The sequence below is a fragment of the Haplochromis burtoni genome, unplaced genomic scaffold (assembly GCF_018398535.1).
Source record: "Haplochromis burtoni strain Fernald_Lab_line unplaced genomic scaffold, NCSU_Asbu1 Contig_63, whole genome shotgun sequence".
NCBI classification, from domain to species: domain Eukaryota; kingdom Metazoa; phylum Chordata; class Actinopteri; order Cichliformes; family Cichlidae; genus Haplochromis; species Haplochromis burtoni.
The window spans coordinates 314833-339373 of record NW_024582424.1 but is presented as its reverse complement, the minus strand read 5'-3'; the positions used below and the strand labels follow the sequence as shown (position 1 = coordinate 339373).

Below are 24541 nucleotides of genomic sequence, written 5' to 3'. Positions count from 1 at the left end.
CTCCGTGTTGCTGTTGTGTGCCGGCGTAAATGTAAGCATTTATGTTTTCCTGGATCAGTCTTTGGCGATATAAAACATTTGTAGTCATACAGCCCTCACTGAGCTTTTGTTAAATACGTAACAGCAGCGAGTACATGTCTTATGAGACGACGTGTTCTAAAAATGAAAACGGATTCATTTTTTTTTTCTGTGAATGTCTAATGCTGGACATCCCTGTTACTATTAGTCCTCATTTTGTCCCGGCACCTCATTCTATTCAGTGGAGGAAATGGGAAGAGAAACATAAAGGGGAAAAATAGAAGAAAGCATTTCCAAGTGATGAAGACTCAAGTTTCCAAGTACTTATTATACCAGAAAATACATATCAGAAAGACATCCTGTCCTGTCCTAACTGAAACGGTGGAACTGGAAATGAACTACCCCTCACACATCCTCTGCGTGAGATGCATGAAAAACTTTTACTGCTTGGTCCAATTACAAGGTAAAACATTCAGTAGCTGAAATGTATAGCTAGAAATGTTTACAAGAAATTCTTTGAGAAAATACATCCCAATGCATTGCAGCCAGGGCAAGGCCAAGCCTTATAGCCATCAAAAGTAAAATCTCCATGTGATAAGGAGCTGAAAGAATCCGATAAGCTGCAAATCTAAACAGGGCCAAAGCATCTGCCTTAATAATAAATGTGCCATGCTAAAAGGTTACTTGAACTGCCGAATTCAAATTTAATTGAGGCTATGTGTTGAATAATTAATCCTTTTCCCAGGGAACACAAGGCACACTGGACAAGCCAATGCTTAGAGCCTAGAGAGACACAGAGGGAGAGGGAGAGAAACAGAAGCAAAGATGGAGGGAGCACTGTAAGGAGTGCGGCACCAGCCCACGCCACCATTCCTTGAACTCTGCCAGAATGCGACCCACTATACAATACAGCCAGGGCATGATGTCATATGCTATATCATCACCCTGGTAACCAGCCTACATGCGGAAGGGAATAAAGAACAACAGAGCACAAACAGGAGGATATAAAAAAGGGTAAACTCCCCGAAAAACAAACAAACAAAAAGACCAATGAATCAAAGCATTACCGGGAAAAAAGAAAAGCACCCTGAGATGATGTTTGGTAGTTTTGTTGTTATTTTCGTTGTTGTTGGGGTACAAAGGCAGCATAAAGAGGAACGTTTAGCGTCTGTCTTTAATGTTTTTATCAGTTTGCCCCGCTCTCATTCTCCTCCTCCTCCTTCGTCTGTACGTATTTCAGTTGGAGGTGTCTCCTCAGATCTGTGCCTTTTAATGCTGACTGCCGCAAATCTTTTGAGGCAGACTACAAAAGCAAGCTGGTAGTAAACTTTTCCCCCTGAAGGAGAAAGAGAGAAGTGCTGTTTGGGATAGCTCTACTCTGAGGGAATCTCTTACCCAACACGGGCTGATCTAAGGGTCACACTAGCCCTCCTCTGCCCTCACCAAGCCTTCAAACATGGACACACCTGCAGCAGTACGAAGGTCTGCGTGGGTTTGGTGTGGTTACGTGTCAGCTTATATTATTTACTCCAGATGAATAAGCAAGGGGACCTTAATGTATTGTTAAGGTGACTTGCAGTGCAGCACACTGCATATGTAAACACAATATTGTGCATAATCACAGTTGTTTTATTGCAATCAGGTCACACTGCAGTCTTTGGCCCCCAACAGCCGCAGCAGCCCCCCCAAAAACACATGCACACACACCCTTTGCTTTTTCCCATCAGTCCTCTCTGGGTATAAGGCAGCTACTCTCCATTGTTGATCTGACTCTGGGATCTACATTGCTGAGGTGGCGGATTGTGGCAGAGAGATGCCTCTGTCAGGAACGTGCTTATCCTTTCGCTCTAGCCACCCTCTTATACATAAAATATCAAACATCTGAGGGACAATATGCTGACCTGTTTTGACCTCCACACATGCACACACGCACAAAAGCAACACACCCACCCATTTGCACACAGACGCGCAAACACACACACACACACACACACACACTCTCTGGAAAACAGAGACACACACACACACACAGATGCTGGCATACAGTGACACGCACACACACAAACGCTCAGAGAGCTCAAGTCAGCTCACATCCCCCACTTGTACGTGCCTTGACTTTTTTCCATCACCGCCGTATCCCTCAGATGATGTATTTGCGACATCTGGCGGCACTCGCTATATTCATGGGCACTGCGATACAACGCTTGTAGGAGGGAGAGAGAGGGAGAGTGCTAGAGAGAGAGAGAGAAAAAGCTATGGCTGCCTGGGATGGCAAAGCAACAGAGGGAAAGAAAAGGGGAAAAAAAGAGCAGGGTAGAGTGAGGGAATCAGGGGGACATAGACGGACGGATCCATTGGCAAATCCCTCGTGAGCTGTAGAGCCACAAACACCTCAAAACTCCACAGCAAAAAGGCTTGGGTACCCCCTAGTGGGCGCCTGGTGGCAATTGGGGCGTTTTGGGTTTGTGTGTGCTGGTGCTGGTGCTGGGGGGGGGGTTGCTATGAATCCATCAGGGTCAGAGGTCAGGCTTCTTGAGTTGCAGTGACATCATGACAATGGGACACTTCTAGGGCCTCGAAACACAAGCTGATCCATTCTGCTGAGCTAAGGCTCCAGGCCCCTCTTTTCCCACACATTCACACCCTGTGTCAGATGGTGAAAGAGGGAAAGAGCGAGAGAGCAGAGGGGTAAATATGTAGGCCTCACCCCTAGATCCCCCACCCTTTCACCCACATCCCTTTTCTCTCTCTCTCTCTTCCTTTCAGTAGCTAGATTAAAAGCGATGGCTTAATTCTGTCTAATTATCTACCCTTACCCTCTCCCAGCTTCCTCCCCCTCTTTTTTCTCCCTCTCCCTATATCTCAGTGTGTGGATACTAATTAGCTGACGTGAAATGCATCTACTATACAAATAGCGTGCACAATTATGTGAAAAAAAAAAATATAGTCCTGCCTTTTTAAAAACATTACATATCTGTACAACCCTTGTGATCCTTAAATGTTTCTTTCATCTGTTGAGGCAGTACAGAACCCCCCCCCCCCAGCAGCAACTGTCATTTTGGTGCACCAGTCAAAACGATGATACTATGACTGATGACATTCATCACACATTATCAAATTGCGCAGATAATTGCCAGACATAAGGGGAAAGGCTGCTCTAAATGCCCCAAACACTGAATGGCACTGTTGACTAAACCTTTACTGCAACATTTGATCCATCACCTTAACTGTATGGGCTTATTATTTGTGTATTTTATCACAGTTGGCAATAAACAATACATTTTCCATGTTTATTTGCTTTATGTAATAACTCTGCAATCTCTATGCGTGCATGTGAGCAAGCGTATGCACGTTACATAAGCAGAAATCACATTAATGAGATCATACACTAGTGTTGAAAGTGCTAATTAGTTGCTGGGTTGAGGGTGAGGAAACTAGGCGAGGATCCTAGTGACTTCAACCATTGTTCCCTAATCCCCTTCGCACATTTATAATTCATTCTATCATGGGCGGCAATGATACAGCAGCGCTCGTTTTGTTTCTTTTCCTTCTCTCCGGTTGGGAAGATGATGGTTTTCTTTTTCCCCCCTTTTTACTCACTTTCCTTCTTGCTGTGAGGTTTCGCTGCGATCATAATAAAATGTGCAGGAGAGGGATGTTCGCCTCGGGACCCGGCTGTCGGGCCACTCTGACAGCTTCATTTGTGGTGTCACTCTTAGATCCTTCCTGTCACTGATATCCAATACCATTGAACATATATTTGGCCCTCCAACCCAAATAAATAAATAAGTAGTTAACTGTGCAGTGCAAAGTCAAGTGCGGAAAGGTTTTCAAGCCAGTTGTCTCTTCGCTACATTTACTGTGAACTACTTTGCCTCCACCCCCTTTGCTCTCCCTCCACAGCAGCGATGCCTCTACACCCCCAGGGCTGATCCCTTTGTAAATGATCTCTGACGCAAACCCACCTACCCACATACACGCACACAAACAAACACACGGTAACGCGCGCGCGCACACACACACACACACACACACACACACACACACACACACACACACACACACGCAAACACACACACACACACCCCTGTACGGAAATAACGGCAGAATCACTCCCAACACTAACTCCTTTTGCATATAAAGTGTATTCCCAAAGTGCACCATTACTGCATGGAAAAAGAGTAAGAAAGAGAGTTGTTGTTAAGATATGAAGAGTAAGGCGCAACACGAAACAAGAGAAAGACAAATACAGATATGCCAATACACGAGTTAGGTTGTGATAACAAAAAAAAAAAAAAAAAAAAAGAAATAGCGAGAGGGAGAGCCGAAGGGGGAATGATTATGATCGGTGCTGTCAGGTCTAAGATGCTGAGATGACAGAGATATCAGCCATATCTGTTCTCAGTGATAAAGATACAGAGAGACATATATCAACCCACATTGGCCTCCCACTACGTGGACGCCACCTCCTCAAGAAGAAATGATGCGCCAACAGCATCCGGTACAGTGTGTATCAAATGACATGTTTCGTGTACGTGTAACACAATGATTTTATCAAGATACAAGTTATCTCATTTAATGGTTTTCTTATGGTGTGTGTTGTCAGCTCGTCAACATTGCTGTGCTGTTTTTCCCCCCACATCATGAACTAAATTTTAAAAATGTTTGCAAAATAATGGGTAAATCTGCTTTTTGGGGTGATACTGTGTGCATATACTGTATATAAGGGTAACAAGCAACTAAATTAGTTATAATATAAAAAGCAGTTACTCAACTGCAAAATTTTAAAAGACTGATGTGCTACACTGATCAATAATATTCCTTTAAAGCACATTTATGGTTATGTATTATGTATTTAGTTGCCAGTGACCCAACTCTTGCAATTACACGTGACATGTGGATGTAGCTGTCTTATGTTAGCTGCAATATTTACAATTACATTAGTAACGCAAGGAGAAACCCCACTACTAATGCTACTGATACTACTACTTTAAAGTTGATATTAAATTCATCTGTAAACCTTCACTGACATCTTAACTTGTAAGCCCTGTGAATGAATGCTGACCTGTGCCCAACTTGGACTCTGTGAAAGTTGGGATAGGCTCCAACCCCCCGTGACCTAAGCTGGATAAGCGGAAAATGGATTGATGGATTGATCTTTTATTTCATTTTATTTTCCTTTACATTACCCATCCTTGCTGTATCCTCTAGTAGCACCTTAACATGATTAAGCTTTTAAAGTAATTCAGTGAAGAAGTGCAGTTAAGACTTTAAAGACTGCAGCAAAAACAAAAGAGTGGGGCATAAACGTGATTTTGAGGAGACATGCAGGGTTGAAAACGAATGCAACCAGAAATGTGAAAGAGCAGACCAGCGCAGACTCTGATGACTGACTATCCCCTCGGCTCAGTGATACGTTGCTTTTCTGAGGTGGAAGACATGAGCCCAATTTGTCCTGTTGCAGTCGTATGAATTCTGCCTCTCTGCTGTAGCAGGATATTTTTAACTGTCTAAAAAGCCCTGCTGTTCTGTATTTGTACTTGAGTTGAGCAAAAATCATTTTATATCATCTCAGTTTTTCAAAACTACTCAGATTTGTTTTCACAAATGCATCATAGCCAAAATAACAACAACAACACAGTGAAGCAAGACTAACTTTCAATCAACCAATCACCATAAATTCGTAAAACAAGAAGAAATATTTCAGTCCATTTACTGTAGTTTTCTTTGACACCTATTAAAACGTGTTTTGTCTTAGTAATGGCCTGAATATATCATCTAAGCATCTAAGACAAAACCATAGAAAGAGAAAGAGGAGGAAGTTCTAATCAAACAGCTATTCACACACACACACACACACACACACACACACACACACACACACACACACACACACACACATGTTGTGCCACAGTACCATATTTTTCCTTGTGTGTGCGAACAAGACAGAGAAGTGAAACATGAAATCAGAGATTAACAAGAGACTCACCTTCAGAGAAAGTGAGAATGAACAGGAAGAGAGAATTTAACCTCCTTTAAACTTCCTCCTCTCTCAGATGCACGTAAGTACTGGATAAAGTGCTGCTAGAAGGCTATATGAAGAGCACTGGGGAAGTCTAACCTTGAGTGGAAGACCTAGAAAAGAGTGGAAAACTTCAAACTTTTTACTCTTTTCAGAGACACATATGAAGAAGGTTGTTTCTGAAGGATAGTCAAAATGGAAAAGGTGCAGACGGGCTAACCTTGACAACAGTGAGGGGCAGAGGGAAGGTCTGGCACACTGTGACAAGAAGGACTCTTTCAGAGGACTAAGAGAGGAACACTCAGTCAGAAGGGGCTAGGCAGGCTGACTGATTGTGGGGTACAGCCCAAGGGTCACGCTCACTCTTAGTAAAGGCAGACACAGGCTGGACACACATACAAGGCTCCCACTCATTCACATAAAAAACAGCAACTTCAAAGTTCACACACACATGCGCACACACACACCTCACACACAAAATGCTCTATACCCCTCTGACCAGCTCTTCATCATTACAAGTCAAACTCAAGATGAAGAGAAGACAGATTACAAAACAGATGGAGTGATAGCAGGCCAGATAGGAAGAGACAGGACAGGGAGCCTCGACAGTAATCTAAATGTCCTTTCCTATGATTGTCATTGGCATTCTTATAGACTGGCATGTATCAGCACAATATATCAAATAATACCACTCACCATTCAGTCTGCTGTAAAGGGTAGACCTGTTTCCGTAATGTCATGGGCGGGAGGGGGACATCTAAAAAAGATGCTTCCAGCAAGCCTAAGCCCTGCATCCAAAGAATGCATCAAGATCACTAAATGTCTCCAGTGGCAAATTCAATCAAACCGACTGTTCTTAACAGTCATGACAAAGCAAACATGGGGAGGAAAACAAAGATGTTTTTAAAAGAAAATGACGCAGAGAAAGAATTGATTCCTGCACAAGCAATTCACCTCAGAAGATAAATTCCATCGGTTTGCCTTTATATTTCCTTTTTTTTCTTTGCCTTCTTTCCTTTTTCTTTGTCTTCTGTCAAAAACAACTTGGGCTAACATCACAAGCTGTCACATCAAGGCCATCCCCTGCATCTTACAAAAGAGAGAATTCTGCAGCTGGATGGAGCCGCAAACCTCTCAGACACCGAGCCATCGTTTACTCGCAGGAGGTGTAAAGACTAAGGGGGGAATAAAGCTTTTTCTATTTCAGCCAGAGTTTGTGCCCTCAGGAGAAACCCATTATGAAACAGTGAAGGAAGTTTTCCATGGAATAACAGAACAAATAGGCATGGATGAAAAGCTCAGGGATGTAAACTCCAACCTTTTAGGCTATTTAAGAAGAAAAAAATGTAAGAATTTGTGCCGAGGGTATTATTCTCCTAAATGACTGCATTGTCACATGATCATTATCTGTCAGATACGAATGCCATGCTTATCAACCATAGCTACAGTGTAGTTGCAACCGATCACAACCCCAGTGCTATAACAGAGTCTTTCATCATGTCTGAATGGACACACACAAACGCACAAAGGTGCACACGCACTTTCAACATCAGCAAATGCTTTCAACCATCAACATCATAGAAGCTAGATAAGTGTGCCCCCTCTTTTGCAACAACCACTGGGGAGGTGAGAGGCCTTGTAGTCAACATGCTGAAAGACTACTCAGTGATCAAAGACTCAGAAAAACATGACCCATGATGGTTTCTCTGAGAAGATTGCAGAGAGAGGGAGCCAAAACAGGTAAAAGGAGAAAGAGTTGAAAGAAACACAAAGTAAAAAGCTGCAAAGGTGGGGAAACACCGAGTGGGAGAGTGCAATCATATTTGCCATTTGCCACAGCATGCCATATTTACAGTGCAGACTGACCCATAACAAGCAGTGGATATCAACACCTTGTTCTGAGCTGGAAGTGATTTTAAACCTATAATAACTGCTTATTTGCTATTTGATTCCTCTTATTGATTAGGGTGCTTGGACCTTCTGTACACCAATATACATCGCAGGAGACAAATACATAAATATATTTGTATATTTTAATGTTTATCAACGTACTAGTTAAGATGTGTGGCTATTCTTTGCAGTTGACAGCACGGACATTTGACATTTTATGCAAAATTTACACAAAATGTAAAAAAAATATCTTCTAAGATAGGAAATTATGTTTGATATAAAAAGGTATTTATTACAGAAAGCTGTAAGAATGCAAAGGCTTTTATAACCTTTGTCATATGCGTATTAGCTGATGCTGTCAAAAGTCTAAATCTACAATAGCTGTGAAATGGTTGCCCAAATCTCCTGAAAGCAAGTGTTAGTTTAAGTACAGTTACAGTTTTCAGGTGACCTATATAATATACTACATTCCCAAATTAGAATGGAGCAGAAGGATTCAATAAATAACCTCCGAGTCAGTGATATTAATATACATAATACCCACCCGTCACTGTAATTTTCCATACGTACAGTATAGAGTCCAGGTGGTGAAGGTGGGAAAATGGTGCTGTATCTAAATATGACACAGAGTAGAAAAGAGGAGAGGAGAGGCATGAAGAGAGTGGTTTGATAACAGCTGGAATAGTCCTTTTGGCTGTCTATAGATTTGTTGAGACAAGTGTCAAGACAAGTGCACCTCTGTGCTTGCCTTAAATGGCAGAGGGGCAGAAGGGCGGGACAGACCATTTCAATTCAGCGAAAGCATGTCTGAGTGGGTCTGAGTGTTGCTGTGTGTGTGACCGCATGTGTCTTTTTTTGGAAACAAGAGAAAAAAGAGGGAAGGAGGGAGAATGGCGAAGAAAGCTCAGAAAGAAAAAGTGAAAACATGTGTAGCGAGGACTCCTGTACAAAGGGTATTCTCACAGAGTACAGAGATGATGGCATTAGAATATGTACCCAGGGCCCAGGCCACTCTTGGCACTTAAAGAGCCTCTAAAGTCAAGTGTCAACTATTATGTGCCATCAGTGGTGACAAAAGGTCACAGAGCAGGACGGATGAGGTCAGCAATGGTACTCACGCACTTCCTCAACATCCACCATTTAGCTTAGCAGTCCCCCAGTGCTCGAAAAGAACTTGCTGTCACTTGGTTTGGAAAAAGGCTTTGCGGTAATAAGCACATCTATCCAGTCTTTTTTACGCAAGATTTTCTTGTGCAGGATAAAATAGCACTTAATTAGGTGAAGAGCGTCAATATTTGCATAGACTCGTTCAGCTAACGATGCGATGTTATGCGGCACGTGCATTAAAAAGCGGTAACATTCACAGATGTACCTCATTTCCCCCGATTAACTATCAAACAGGTACAAATAAAACACACAGGCAACATGCTGAATGTATAAAATGCTTCAGTTGTTTGCTGCTAAACCAGCTCTGTAATTACCTGAAGGATGTTTTAATTGTCGCATGTTCTACTCTTAATATTAGTCAACGCTTTAGCAGCTCTCCGAGTGAGATTGATTGGATAAATCAGTCGGAATTATGGGGAAACAGGAGGCCTGCCAATCAGCGACGTGTGTGTGTAGCTGGGGACCTGCCAGTGCATGAGCGCATGTGCATGTTTGTTAGGATGTGAGTGTATTGGTGTGTGTGTGTGTGTGTGTGTGTGTGTGTGTGTGTGTGTGTGTGTGTGTGTGTGTGTGTGTGTGTGTGTGTGTGTGAACGTACTGTATATAGGGCTGACAGCTGGGCTTGTTCAAAAGACTTACTGAGCATTCTGTCTGTTTGGGAAGCAACAAGCACAGTCTATCTGAACAGGGATCTAAACCCTGTGTCAACAGCATAGTACAACTGGTGTAAACAGTCACTGAGTCAACATGCTATCATATCACACCAATGGGGAAGGAACTCTGATGTACTTTAGTGTAATGCGCAGCATTAATAGAGATAAGAAATACAACAAAAAGACCACTCTACTAGTCACAAATCAGAAAGAGAGCATTAAAAAAAAACTAACAGTCCTATCCACAGCTTAACAGTGTTTAACTGTGCAAATCATGTTAGTGTGTGGAGGTAGGCACTGTGTTTCCACGTAGAATTTCTGTGAATCTGAGTGTGTGTGCAAATTCATATGACACCGTGTGTGTGTGTGTGTGTGTGTGTGTCAGTCTATCAGCGTGTCGGCGTCACAGCCCTTCACTAAGTCCCAGATTAACAGTGACAGGCAGAGATCCCTCTAATTATCTCTTCCTAGACCACATGCAAATGGCAGAGCCAAGTCGAGAGCAACGATTGGCTGGGGCTGGTTGGGCGCCTCTGATGGACTAATGAGCCTGGCGACAGGATACAACCTCGTGATGCACCCCCCAAAAAAATGGAAAAAACCTCTCACCGCCTCACTACATAGCCTCACACAGGAGGACACACATACTTGCACAAACCTGTTCAAGCATTTAGATGATGCTCTTTTATTTACTATCTTGCACTGGCTTTATAGAGGTCCGGGGTCTTCTCTTACACTTTTCTAAGTAAATGGTCTCTGGGCACATACATAATGAAAAAAAAAATATATCCAGATCTAGAAATGTGTATACACTGCATGTTTATGTTGTGCCTTACAGTTAGTTTTTTAATCAGTAACAAGTACAAGACCACCACTAGTGGATATACTTTCTTAGTTGACATACTTGTGCATAAAAGACAAAATGCCAAACATTTTTCATTTCAACTTTAATTTCACCATGTATCCTCCAATACACTAACCACACAACCAAACACATTCTGCAAGCTTAGAGGCTAACTCGGTATCAATTCCAGAGGATTTGAATAAAGATGGCACATGGAATAGTAAAAAGGATGGAAGCGCATACAATGATGGACTGGAACAGACGGTCACAAACTGGCTCTTGACAATGGACTGCTGCAGTCAGCTAAAAAGTCATTTCAGTAAATCAGCAGGAAACATGGCAACAGTGTCAAACAGTCCACCACGTCTTGAACCAAGTCCCAGTTCATCTAAACTGGTTGACAAAACTGGTTCCAAGGGCAAAACATGGAGTTATTTCGCTGACAGAGCTCACCAAAACAAATACCCAGTGGACATGCTAGAAATCCAAAGACAAACTTGATCCAAAGCTGGCAAAGTCAGGTGCAGTAACAAAAGGCATGGTGGCTGCAAGTGTGATAAAGTATCCAGTGACAACTGCAGCATGTTACTACTTTTGTTTTGGTATTGTAGAAGTATTTATTTTTCAGTTAATGACAGCATTCTTTACAGCTGTGCAAAGCTCACAATGTCTGAGGACATTTGATCTCAATGCAATGTGAAAAAGCTCAGCTGGCATTGAGATGACATGAGATATCGTGCATATCTCATTTTAGTAACGCTAATATAAGCCTGCTTTCACATGCTTAAACATTTCTCTTTTATTTTTTTACACTGGAAAAAAGTAAAATTGGAAAACTTGATAAAAAAAGAAGCCACATCACTGAAAAATGGCTGTTTCTCTGTTCAGTCAAACTTTGTTTAAAAAGCTGCCCATAGACCTTGTGTAGTCAGATGTAGTTAAATCTTGCAGGGCTCCAACTATGATGGTGTCATTCTCCAAAAACCTGGCATCATAACAAGAGAATTTCCTTCCCTTCTGCACCATTTCCCATTCTGACAGCAAAAGCATGTGGAATACAGTCTTTATTTGCAGCATCAAATACCCCAGTGTGTTTGAGGAGCCTTGGGAGTTGCCATTTTTAATCAGGAGAGGGTGGCTTTGTCTTGTCCTTGTTCCATCCAGCATTTCTATCTGTGCTGGGAGGGCTTTTCAGTAGATTAAGCAGCATTTTCATTTAGCTCTGGTGTTAGAGTCACTCCAACTATTTATCCATCCAAAGTCTGAAGCTGGAACAGTCACAGAGATTGCTATTTATACAATTAAATTACATAAAAAATGCATTTTTTTAAAGCAACGTCAGGTACAGTAAGTTGACAAAGGATAACAGGATAATCTAGTTCAGCTTGCTGTGTGGAATAACCAACGTGAAGCGAGGGTTATGATGATGAGCAGCAATATTATAGAAATTACTGGTAATAACTATAACTAATTTAAACCCATTCGGAGTTGGGATTGCAGAAAAGTTTTGTGACATAATAACCCAAAAGAAATGGGAAAACATATTTTGCACATGCCAGCATTTCCATGAAGAGGGTACTCATGATAGTCCTGAGTGTACCTGGAATTTCCAGATACTGACAAAATACTAAAAGGAATACACTGACTCGCCTAACAAATTGCACCATATTCCATAATATTCTACCAGATTATCAACTTTTATTCAGGGAATGAACAAGGATTCATGTAATTTAGGAGATAATCTGAAGTGGTGTGGTCAGTGTTTACCTATGGTGTAAGTAAATTCAGAGAACAGAGCATTGTGCAGTAATGACTGATGTCTTGTGTCCCCAAAATGGTTTGACCATGACCACTCTCTGAGAACATGGATTTTTCTCGACCCTCGAGATGGTTTTTAGAGGGACAAGACAAATATTTCAAATGTATCACACTGAGGCATCATGCTGGAGGTGAGAGGAGGTAAAGGGAGAGTGAGAGATTAATACAACAGAGGGGGAAAGAGAGAGAGAGAGCAGAAAAGTGCAGCCTGCCTGCCTGGCTGACAGTTGACTCTGTTGGATGTGACTTTCACAGTCTGCTGGCGGTTTGTGTGGAAGCCATCACATCTGTGACTGGCCGTTTGATTAATGAGCCTCTCAGCCTGTCTGTGCAGTTTGAGGAGGGGCCACGGCCTTATCCCAGGCATCACTGATTTATTCGCCTTTGGAGCAAACCTCCAAGTATCACACACGCTAAAAATGTAATGTTGAACATTCAAACACACGCGGCCCGACACATGTACGCCCTCTGTGATATGCTTACAGTATACAAGCTGGTGCAGTGCAGATGCACACAAGCAGGGATGGGAACAGAGTGATGCGCATAAGCTCGTCCCTCTTCTTCACCACCTGCTTACGGCTAATGAAAACCTCAATGTGTCAGTGCTGTCCAGGGGTAGCGAAGACAAAACACGCCATGTATAACCAAGCAGACAAAAGATGTATTCTGTCTCCACCAACACAAACTCCCATCCCAAGCTGTCAGTCAGTAGAGAGGACACCCAAGGAGATCTACGAGAGAAGAAAGAAGCCCTTCCTCAATGACACCTCACACTCTCCTGATTTTCAAAAGTGACATGTCTTTTGAATTCGTGGCCTCGCAAGATGGAGAGTCTGATGATGGCTTGAGAGCATTTCTTCTTGTTTCTTTGGCAGCGGCAGCCGTGAAATGTCACTCTGGCTAACCTTGAAGCTCTTTTCTCCTGCGTTGTTTAATGCTTCCAAGACTAGGGCAACCAACTGCTCAAAACGGTACGGTACCATCACCCTTAAAGTCAGATAAATGCTTTGAGAAATACTTCCAGGTACACAAATGTGCATTAGTGCGTGCATGCCCTCACAAAAAGATGCACACGTGCTCACACAAAAGCACAAAGACGAGCGCACACTCACTCATTCCCTGAAGCGTAAAGTAAGACCATTAATCCAGACACACTGAGATCCAGCTTCTCCCCAGGTTGATCAGCGTCCGTGGAGAAAGACGAACGTTCTGACATATTTGTTTTTATTTTATTCCCTGAGAAAAAGGCCCGCCATATGGCAGCGCCAAGGAACAGATGGCGATTGCCCACTTCCTGAAAGCACAAGCGTCTATCGCCGCAATTTAAGGAGCCGCTCAAGCAAGAGAATGCCACAGACTGGCATTTTTCCACAAACTGCTATTGTTATAGACCAGAGGGGTAACAGAAACAATGAGACAATTCAGAGAAAATGGTTTAGTGTTCAGTAGTTATACTGTAGCTAACTATATTAAGCCAGCAAATCTAGAGGTCAATACTACTAGTACCCTTTTACTGTCAATGCGTGTGTAATAAAATCGTACCGAGCAGTGCTTACTCAGAAAATAAGGTCTAAATATAGCACAGCTACAGTATATCTAATTTACTGCGGGCCAACGCATGACATCTTTCTGTTGCTCCACGCTGATTTTAAGACCGTGTACCCGGAGCAGCAGAACTAGCAGATCTAAGCATGAATGTCCTTGGACGATATTAGATCCTTATGATGGAGTGGAAGAGTGCCAAGTGACACATGAGGCTTCATCTCTCATACTTGGCTACCCCTTAACAACCAGGTCAGGGGACCTTCTCTGACATATAGGTGCAAGGAAACTGTTTCAAAAAGTCACCTTAGCAGATGACAGCTAAAATGTGACTTTTGTCTGTTGCAACACATGACACTTTTTCAGACTTGTTTCATTTTTCCACGGATGGAAAAGAAAAATGACATAAAAGTCCGTAGCACTCGAAGGCCTTGGGACACAATCAGAGTCACAGAAGAAAGAGAAGGGTCAGCACTCCTGGCATTATTTCCAACCTACAAAGGGCCTGAGCTGTGTTTTTTTTTTAATTGTTTTGTATAAAAGTACGCTCAGACAGAGTTACAAGTGTTCACTAAAGAAAAGGGGATTTGAAAGTGCGACCAAGGACAAAGCAGTTGACTTATCCATTTGCAATCTATTCGCTGAAGAGAAACTTCAGCATCAGTTGAAGCACTTAGTGCTTTGACTCAATGCTTCTGTAACAAAGAGCGGTTCATAACTTGAAGTCAAGGAATGAGACAACCTAGACAAATTTCAATTCGTAATGCATGGAAATTAATATAAATGCATTCAGTACAGTTTGTTCAAGGTGAAATGTTAAGTATATATGAGCATGTAAGGAAGATAGTTTTTTTCATATGCAAAAACTTTAAATCTGTTAGAGATAAAGGAAGACACTGAAAACTTTAGGGTGGCTGAATTTTACTAGTTAGTTCTGCTGTTAAACAGAGTATGTGTTGTTTCTCTGGTATAAGCCTATCATAAGTCAGCTGCACATCAGTGTCTATAAAGATGTCCATCCATGTAATAGAGGTACTTTCAGCTGCTAACAAAGGGTTGCCACAGCAGGTAGCTCCTCATGTTTGATTTTTATGTCTGATGTCCTTCCTGATGCATCCAACAAGGGATTTGTGTCTCCTCCTGGAGCTAAAACAGGGATCTTTTGATTTTGTAGAATTCAGAGCCACCCATCCATCCATATAATAAGGGGGAAAATAAGGCAAGTAAAGTAAAAAAAATATCTATTTAGCAAAGCAGTTAGCCTTCCTTAATAGGTTTTTGAGGCCTATCATTTATCACAGCTGGCCAAGAACCAACAGGTTGGTCAGTTTCCCAGACAAACAATCAAAATTTGACCCTGCCAGGCAGTACTCCATCAAACACATCCACTAATCACTGCTTCTTACATTGTTTTTAACAGTAACAACGTATTTAACAAAGCCAACCCACCATTTAGTCAGAAAACAAGTGTTTTTTTTACATAAGTAATCCATCTGCCCATTAATGTATCAAGTCTGCCAGGAAGCCAGGTCATATAGTCAACCCTGGGGGTCCTTCAGTAGTATTAATCAGTCTGGTTTCTGCTGAAAAGCTCAATCTGTAGATGATGGATGAGCTATCATGCCAAGGGAACTGAAGTGACAGGTGACAAAGAAGGACACACATATCTGTATAAATCCACTCTCCCTCCTGTCTGGCCCGAGCGTTACACCGTCAAGGTAGCAGGGTGAAAGTGTATGTATACGCATGTGTGTGTACGTGTGTGTGCCGACATAGTGTCTCAGCATGTGTCCCGCTCTGCTAATGAAGTCATCTGAACAGTGATTTAACAGCCCTGGTTTAAAAGCCTACCGCCCCTTAACTCATAGCCTTGCTCCATTAGAATGTGATATAAACCCTAGGCACAATAACTGTCCTGCCACTATCACAATATATAGGAGGCCAATGGGCCACACTGCTAAGTCACACAGCCAGGGAGCAGAAAAAAATATTGACTGTGTACAGGAAGAGAAAGTCATTCAAGGAGACTAAAAGTTAGAAGGTAGAAATTCACAACAAGGTCACAATAAGAGGACTTTTTATACTGTACGGGGTAGAAACATTACTATTAAAATCATCAAGAGGGTGAGATATGCTGTGGCTTTTTCAGCAACTGGAAGCAGTGAAAGAGTAATTGTTGTGAAGTGAAAACAGCCGAAGGCGCTTCGGCCTGTGGTTACGCAGAAAGTGTTCCTTATCTACACTAACAAATGGATCAGTGGATGAGACATCAGTGTGCTTATCCCATGAACGGCCTTCTATAGCTTGAGGGATATTTCTGAGTCACAGATTGATCTGAGAAAAACTTTGACAGCTTACATGTCGCCAGTCCATGAAACTAACTTCCTGCTCTGTGCGAGCAACTTGTGCTGAACCAAAGCCATTCTCCAAATCCTCCATGAAATCTGTTCCTCTGGCCCAACAAAGACAGGCTAATGAGGCAGATGACAGAATCTCAGACACTTTGATACTATGAGATTAGGGTGAATTATATAACCTTTAACCCCTCCCACTCCCATCTTCACACTTTTTGAATCCTTGTCAGAAGTGATATGCTTTTTCTCCGTGTCGCTCACAATCTCAAACTTCAAGTCCAGACCCTCTTTTTCTATGTCTCTTCCTATCGGACTTCATATCCTCTTCTTTCAGTTTCTATTCATGAATGCTGAAACACTAATTTGGCTCAGTCAAACAATGACAGTATCTGTTTTAGCATGCAACAAAGCAGCGTATAAGGGGCGGAAGAATAGAATATGTGTATGTGGGTGTGGGAAGAGGGGGTAGAGGCATGGAGGCGACAAAGCTCGTCACAGCGTAGCACAGAGCTGAGTACTTCACCCTTATTAGGCCCGTGTCCTTGGCAGATGCAGAGCTTGCCCTTTGTTAGAAAGGTGTGTGTGTGTGTTACAATGGCAGTGATTTAGAATGGATTGGGCGTAGGTGTGGAGACAAGGTGCAGTAGCCCCATAGCTCCCTGATAGCTGGCAGCGTGACAGCTGTGAATGGAGAACAGGGAACAGCCTGAAGTATTGCAATCTAATATGTGTCACATACCTGCATAAATATTTATGCCTGTTGCAGAGTAAAACAGGAGGGGAGGGGGAGGAGAGGATGGGACAGGAGTGGTGGACTTGGGCGAAAAACTTCAATCAGATGACACAAAAATCCGAACCAGCCTGTTTTTTTTTATCCATCTTTATGTACCAACCCCAAGGTCTCAAAAGTACCTAATAAGCAGGCATTACTCAATTACCAAAAATTTCCAAAGATTTCTTTCCACAGCACAGCCCGCATTATAGAAGACACAATCTGGAAAATGAAACTTTATATGCTGATAAAAACCATCTGAGGTCTGTACTAAGGCGAGTAATTCACAAAATGACTGCACAAATGAAACACAAAAAGACACATAAAAATACATATATTGCAACAGAAATGTTTTACCTGTTGGCCAGCAGAGCTCTGAAGGTGACCCGACTCATGCCCTGATAGGCTGGGAGCAGCCTTGCCCAGTCCCATGCCCAGTCGACCACAGCACTCTGTTGATGTATGAGGATAGCGTTTGTTAGTTATTAATCAGGGTTAATACCATCAGTGCATTACCGCTCCAGCTGGGACCCACTAACAAAAGAGGAGGGGGGTCTCCAGCGCAGGCCACCGACATCAGGCGATCAATCATGTCCGCACAAGAAGGTTTTTATTCCAATAAGACAGCAATTAATTTATAAATCCATTTGGGGGATGTAGCCATCATTTATAGAAAGATAAATCAATTTTTGGAGGGAGTCGTTACTCTTCTTGCTATGCCTTTTTTTTCCTCTTTCCATCTTCAATGGCACTCTGCCAACCCCCCACCTTCCCTTCTCCTTTTCTTTCCCTCTATTGCTAACTCTCACTCTTTTTTAAAAATACACACACGCGCGCGTGTGTGGATGTGAACAGGGAACACACACACCTGGCACCATCACCATATTGGGAAAGCAAATAAAAATCAGATTGCTTTGATTGTAAAATGTCACTCTTAACTCCAGGCTGAGTTTTATTGACAAAAGGAGGAGAACTCTACTCGTTCCATCCATCCATCCGATCCCCCCTCTGCTTCTTCCTCATCTGTGATTGATGGGTGTAACTTTTTCCTCCTCCCTCCATTTTATTTGACAAACAACACAGGCACCTGAAGCGGAGAAGGCATTTTAATCATTCTCTTAATAGGGTGTTTCTATGCAAAGCTATGCAGCCTCCTGTGATAAGCCGAAAACAGGCCAAGTCTTAGAAATTAAATGGGACTAATGTTCTTGAAAAGCCACAGCAAGAACTGAAGCTGCTATAAGGGACAAATATAAGAGTCACAAATGCAAATCTTTTTCATAGCTTATGTTCTGTATTTATCACTCTGTGTTTCCCTTTTTGTTTCTTCTCTTTCTAATCACCCTCAACTGATCTTAGCAGATGGCTGGTCCTCCCTGATCCCGACTCTGTTGCAGGGCTCTTCCTGTTAAAAAGGAGTTTTTCTTTCCCACTGTTGCCGAGTGGTTACCCATAGCAGATTGTCTGATTACTGGAGGTTTCTAATATTGTAGGGTCTTTCCCTTTCAATATGAAATACCTTGATGTGACTGTTGACTGAATAGGTTCTGTACAAATAAAACTGAATTGTATTCAACTCTAATAATATAAATATTAAAGTTATAATTCTAATCCTTAAAAAAAGAAAGCAGAAACACACACAAGCCTATCTTGAGAAAATACTTACTGCTGTAAGTGTTATAAGTACCATTGTATCTCTCCTAACAGTGGGGGATATCATAGTAATAGAGGGGAAATGAGGGGGAAAGCGAGCAACTCTTACAGTGAGTTACCTGTAGGTAGACTCAACCCTGATATGGAGAACAAAAAACCTAACAATTAAATGAACATCATGGTGACACTCCTGGGGATAGGTTCAGGATAAGAGGCTACATGGTTCAAAGCCCCAAAGAAGTGCACTTTAAGACTGCACTCTCCTTTAACATTACTCACTTCTTTACAAAAGAAAAAAAAAAAAAAAACTTCTCTCATCTTTTCACCTCTTCGGCGTTCTTTTCTTCCTGCCAGCCTAACTCCTGCTCGGAAAAAGACAGCAACCTAAGGGGAATAGGAAAGCCAAGCCCCAGAAAGACCTGACAACTTCAGAGACTACCACAGTATCCAGTTCACTAGAGACTCAAAGAGCTTCTAACCTTCAACATTAAGCTTCCGGCCTCGGTGAAAGTTATAATGACACCACGCTGTATGTCACAAGTACACCCACACAGTACAAAGTCTGAAAACTGGAAAAAGTTCACATGAATATCAAAGATGTTTCACACAACTAAAACAAGTTTTAAACACTTATTTGCTACAATGTTAATACAATGTTAACCTTAAAAGGCTTAACACACCTGATCCAGCTTCTTCTTGCCAATGTGGTCAAACTGGTGGAGAGGATTGAAACGGGCACCTCCAACATGACTCTCGGGGCCAAGATCAAACTTCACAAAAAGTGGAGGATCATTTGGCAAGTCTGAGCTTCCACTCAGTTTAGACATCAGCAGTTCCTGTAAGCAGGTTATGAGGGTGGGATGGAAGAAGAGAAACACAGGAGACGGATGCAATGTGATTGATAAGACTGATAATAAATAAGCTGTAAAGAAAAAGTCTGACAACTAGAGTGAGGCCAAAAGGTTTTGTATAAGTAAAATAACTAAACTCAAAGTCGATCGAACAGACCAAACAAATAAAGAGTCTAGTGGAGTTTTAGCGTCTACTTACGTGTATGGCTCCACCCTGAGCCATATTTCAGTGAATGAATAAAGCAATGAAAAACATATATCAAAACAAAATATGTACAGATGGAACGAAAGAGAAACAGGTTTTTTTACACTAGTGCACTTTCTGGTGCTGTTTCTGTAACCTTTGCTGTAGTTTTAATGCATGTGTCTCACAATAGGTCCAGCATATAGCAATGAGTCTTTGTACACTATGACTCTATGTGTGTGTTCATGCACACATAGGCATCCTGGTGTGAATTCGGTATATTCCCATCCGTCAGCTTGACATGGCCTCTGGACCTCCTCCTCCCTCACCTCACCACCAACCCAGTCTGTCCCTGACCTGCATGTTCTTGCCTCGACCTTGGCTGGGTAGAGACGCTGGAGCTGCCAGAAGGATAACTCTTGATTCTTGCGGTTCCCATTCACATTCTCTCAAATTGCCGAGCAGAGTTATATGTGTTAACACTTCAAAAACATCAAAAACACATACTCTACATGTCCATGCTGGATCCTATTAGATACAGATTATGAACTCCAACTAGACAGAGAAAGGTAAAGAGATCTGGTAATGCAATTTATCTAAATTATCTAAATGTAAAAAATAAATAACCAGGCTCATTTAGGTAGTTATATTAATTATATTAGTCTTAAGACTAAATGTCAAAGAAGTGTTGCATTAAAAATAAATTAAAACTAAAGAAATTAATATCCTTTTCATTTAACATGAAGAATAAAGTTTTTAAGATTTAGTTGTAGTATGTCATGTCCTTGTTTCATGCTAGAAAAACTAACATGTTTGCATTCAGAAGAATGGATAGGGTTAACAGTCTTCCCAGCAGCACTACGAACTCTCTGGGATGGTGTGCTCATTACAGAAATACACAAGCGACTTCAGAGACCGAAAGAAAAAAAAAAAAAGATGGAAAAAACCCACAAAAATAGCATTTGTGTCTTGTGATAGGCTTGTTAATAACCATTGCAAACTTTTGAATACTGTCCAGTATTCATTTAAAAATGAATGGAATCAGACACAAAATTCACATATAATGTGAGAATGCAATCAAACTGTTTATGTACATTTCAGGACACTCGAGCCAAGCTGGCATAATGTTAACTTATAACCAGCAGTTGTTGATGTTTACACATCAACAACTGCTGTTGTGCGTTATAGAGCCCCAACTTCAGTTAGCAGCATCCATAAAACACAATTAGGTGGAAGGACGTCCAAGTTTTCAAGATGGCATGGCAACAGGGCGTAAGTGTATGAGAATGCATCAATTTGTTGGACTAACACTAACTATTTATGAGTACAGTATTCTCTTTTTCTATTAAGTCATCTCAAAAAAATATTTACTGTACCTTTAATGTTTTGCTTTTTCAACTGGATTTTCATTGGACAGGAAACGGCAACATTCCAAAAAAGTGTTACTAGACCAGTTAAAACAACTTAATATGATTTTTAGCTTTTCAACAACCACCAAAGATCTTTTTTAGACATCAGAAAACTTTAGCTACAATAGGCTAATAAAATCTAATCGATTTGGGGACTTTTAGAAGAATAGTTTTTGAAGTAAATTTCATAAAATAACTTCCACTTGAGTTTTAAAGGGATGTTCTTCCTCATTGAAATCTCTTCCAAAAAGCTTTCCACAGAGTCTAGTAACTCCACGAGGCTTCCTCTGCTCTATGTGAGGTGATTACACTGGAAATCACTGTAGGTTTGCACCCTTGAGGTCACTTGAACAAAAGACGATCAGAACAAGCAGACTGCACACAAGCAGCAGCCCTCTTCCCTCTGTCTCCCCCTCCTGAACAGCCTGCGGCCTCAGGCCAGCAGCCACCTAATTGCTGGGGAGAGCAAGTACTTCCCTACCTCATTGCCTTGGATGATGTGATAGATCTGCCTCAGGTAGCTGCTGCCACCTGCTTTGTGGCAGACCTCCAGCAGCATCAGGCCTATTTTCTGCTCAGTCAGTTCAGCTGCAGCAACTCCTCTCTCGCTTCCTTGTTCAAATACACTGTGAGTGAAACAGAGATGGGAAGAGGAGAACTTAGTAAAGACAACACAAAGAAAAAACCCAGAGTGAAGAACATAGAAGATGAGAGGAGCAGAAGGAGGCAGGGTGTCGGCTTATATTTGAATACCACCTCTGGCTAAGGAAGTATCTTCGAGTTTGGAGAGGAATTTGGGCTACAATTTAGAAATTGCTACGACTGGAAAATTAACTGTATTAAAATTAAAGTTTGTTTTTTTATTCAGTTACTTCACAAGGCAAAAGAACTTCAAAATGTAAGTCTTGGCAAAGAAAAAAAATTACATTTTGCTCTAGTATCTGAAAACCAATCAGACCAGTCAAATCTTGTGTGGTGAAAATGACCAAGAAATACCAAAATCATTTTCACTATTTTCATTATAATTCATGAGATACATGAGACATTTTAACCAAAGGATGCCGTTGCACTGGACTGGAGTGCGTGTGTGTATGAAGCTTGTATGTCAAGGTCCGTAGGCTTGTATTTTCCCAACCCAGGTGAATGCCGGCACCGTTTTCCTGCCCTTCCTGTATGGATGGGTATCACACTACCGTCCATCAAATCTTCTCTTTCACATACACTCCCTGTCATTGTTCTCTCTCTCCTCACGTTTGTAATTATAAAGTGGCAGAAACGGTGTCGCCTGTCAGCCAGCCATTGGCTGTTTGACATTGAGAGTTGCAAAAGAAGAGGAGTCCCGTCTCGTCCATATACATCGCCTCATTCTTTTGCCCGGCGCCCTGGCGGTGGTGTTGTCGGTGATGGTGGCTGTGCATCCGTGTCAGCACCTGCGCTGTATCCTTTCCTGTCCATCACTGTGCAGGTGAAGCAGATGATTGGATTCAGTCAGCAGGGTGATTAATGAGGGCCCCTCTGGATTTGGGACAGCCTATCAATCATGTCATTAGGGCCAATGTGCCCTGAAAGAGGCAGACCTCCGCCAAGGAATAACTGCATTCATCTTCATCTGTGTATGCATCCCGTCAGCCCAGCCAGGGTCACCATGATGGAGAACAATAATCTTCCCCTCTACAAATTACTTTGCAAAGACAAGGTGGGTGCTGTTGGGGAGGGGGTGGTGGTAGTGGTTTACAGTTAGGAAAGGAAAAGAGGAAGGTAAAGATGAAGGAACTGAAGAGGGATCGTGTAGGGCCAAATGTTTTTTGTGAAGGCGTTTACTCTGAATGTGTGTGCGCACGGGATGCCAGTAAGAGAAGTGCCAGTTGTTTTTGGAGTTATTACAACCTTCCTCTCTCTCTTCCTCGCTCTCTCTCTGACACTGTATTCTGATTGTTTACAAGCCAGGCGTCACTTCCCTGTGAAGGTTAGTTTAATGAATAGTAATGATCCCACTGAATGCCTCCGACAGGTGATACATAATCACTCTTCTTTCACTTTTCCACCCCCTCACCACCCCTCAGCCGCCTCGTCTCTTGCCTTTTTTTCTCTGCACTTACCCCCTCTTCCTGTCACTGTAACAGACAGCATTTCCTAGAACTGGTCATAATCTATTCAGTGTCCTTATTTATTTCATTTTTTTTTTTAATGGTTACGCTACTGAATCAACTTTATATGAGGATGAATGTGTCCGGAGTTTGCTATGATTAAGTGAGCGACCAGAAGACAACATTTCTGGGAACAAGCAGCAAAATGCAACGCCAAAGGTCACAGATCAGCCAAAAACGAAAGCTGTTTTCCCATCAGTCCACACTGCAGTTCATTCAGTCAAGCATGTGCATCATTTAGCACAACAAACAAATCTGAGAATCATTGATTTTACTCATACAGATTGTCAGTAAAAAATTATCTTGGTTACATGATACATCAAAATTTGAATGCTCAATTAGAAATGCATGTCTAAGTTGCATTTGTTTAGTGTTTTTCTAGGTAATTTTTATGGCAAGTAGCGAAACATACCATCAGTCAGTTTGATGCATTTGAACCTCCTCCTTCAGCAGACAGTCAGCCCTTATTTTTGACAATCACAAAATTACATTCGGGGAAATAAATTTTATGAAAAGATTTTGAGGCTGACATCAGTAGCCTATACTAAATGAGAGTGAAGATGGACTAAGAAAAAAATAGCACTTAAGCTACTGTTGGCACCATTCTAATGTTGACCTCTTTCCATATCCTCCTACCTGTCTGAGCAGAGTTTGCGGGCCTTCTGCAGCTGCAGTTGTGTCCACTTTGGTCGTTTTTCCTCCAAGGCCTGTATAACTTTGTGCACTGAAGGTTTGGGAACACCCTAACAAGGCAAATGAATAAAAATATGACAGACATTAAGCCAGTCATCATATACAGAAATGATAGGTCTGGTACAACCCACTACTATTTGTAATTTCTAACTAAACCCTCTACCTGTTGTGGCTACCACATCAATTTCAGCCATTACCTTTTGCTGAATGCCTATGGCCGCCTGTACGCACTCTGCCAGCAGGGACAGGCGGTCTTTTGCTGAGCGGTCCAGAGCCAGACCACTGATCTGTTCTAGTGTGTCTGGGTCTTCTAGGCCCTGGATCAGGCAGCCCAGCAAGGCCCAGATCAACAGGCCCACTAACCGCAGCTGCCGGGCATGCTGGGAAAGGTGCTTCTCTGCCACTTGGAATAGAAAGCGGATCGGGAGTGGCAAGGATGCTACAGCCATTGGCAGGTTGGTGAAAATGAAGGACAATGCTTGAATTGCTAAGGATATGATAGCTAGAAGAAGAAAGAAATGTTA

The 24541-nt window shown here is 42.0% G+C and overlaps 1 protein-coding gene across 4 annotated transcripts in view; it reads right to left on the bottom strand.

Annotated features, from left to right (window-relative positions):
- kiaa0825 (KIAA0825 ortholog) overlaps positions 1 to 24541 on the bottom strand; it is a 116684-nt gene that overhangs the window by 46631 nt on the left and 45512 nt on the right. For all 4 annotated transcript variants that reach the window (XM_042221259.1, XM_042221262.1, XM_042221261.1 and 1 more), the window contains 5 exons: positions 24215 to 24519; positions 23961 to 24067; positions 21659 to 21803; positions 19414 to 19569; positions 17438 to 17532 (listed from right to left, as the gene is read on the bottom strand). In XM_042221259.1, coding sequence (XP_042077193.1) covers positions 17438 to 17532; positions 19414 to 19569; positions 21659 to 21803; positions 23961 to 24067; positions 24215 to 24519 — 808 coding nt within the window. The remainder of the gene's footprint in view (positions 1 to 17437; positions 17533 to 19413; positions 19570 to 21658; positions 21804 to 23960; positions 24068 to 24214; positions 24520 to 24541) is intronic.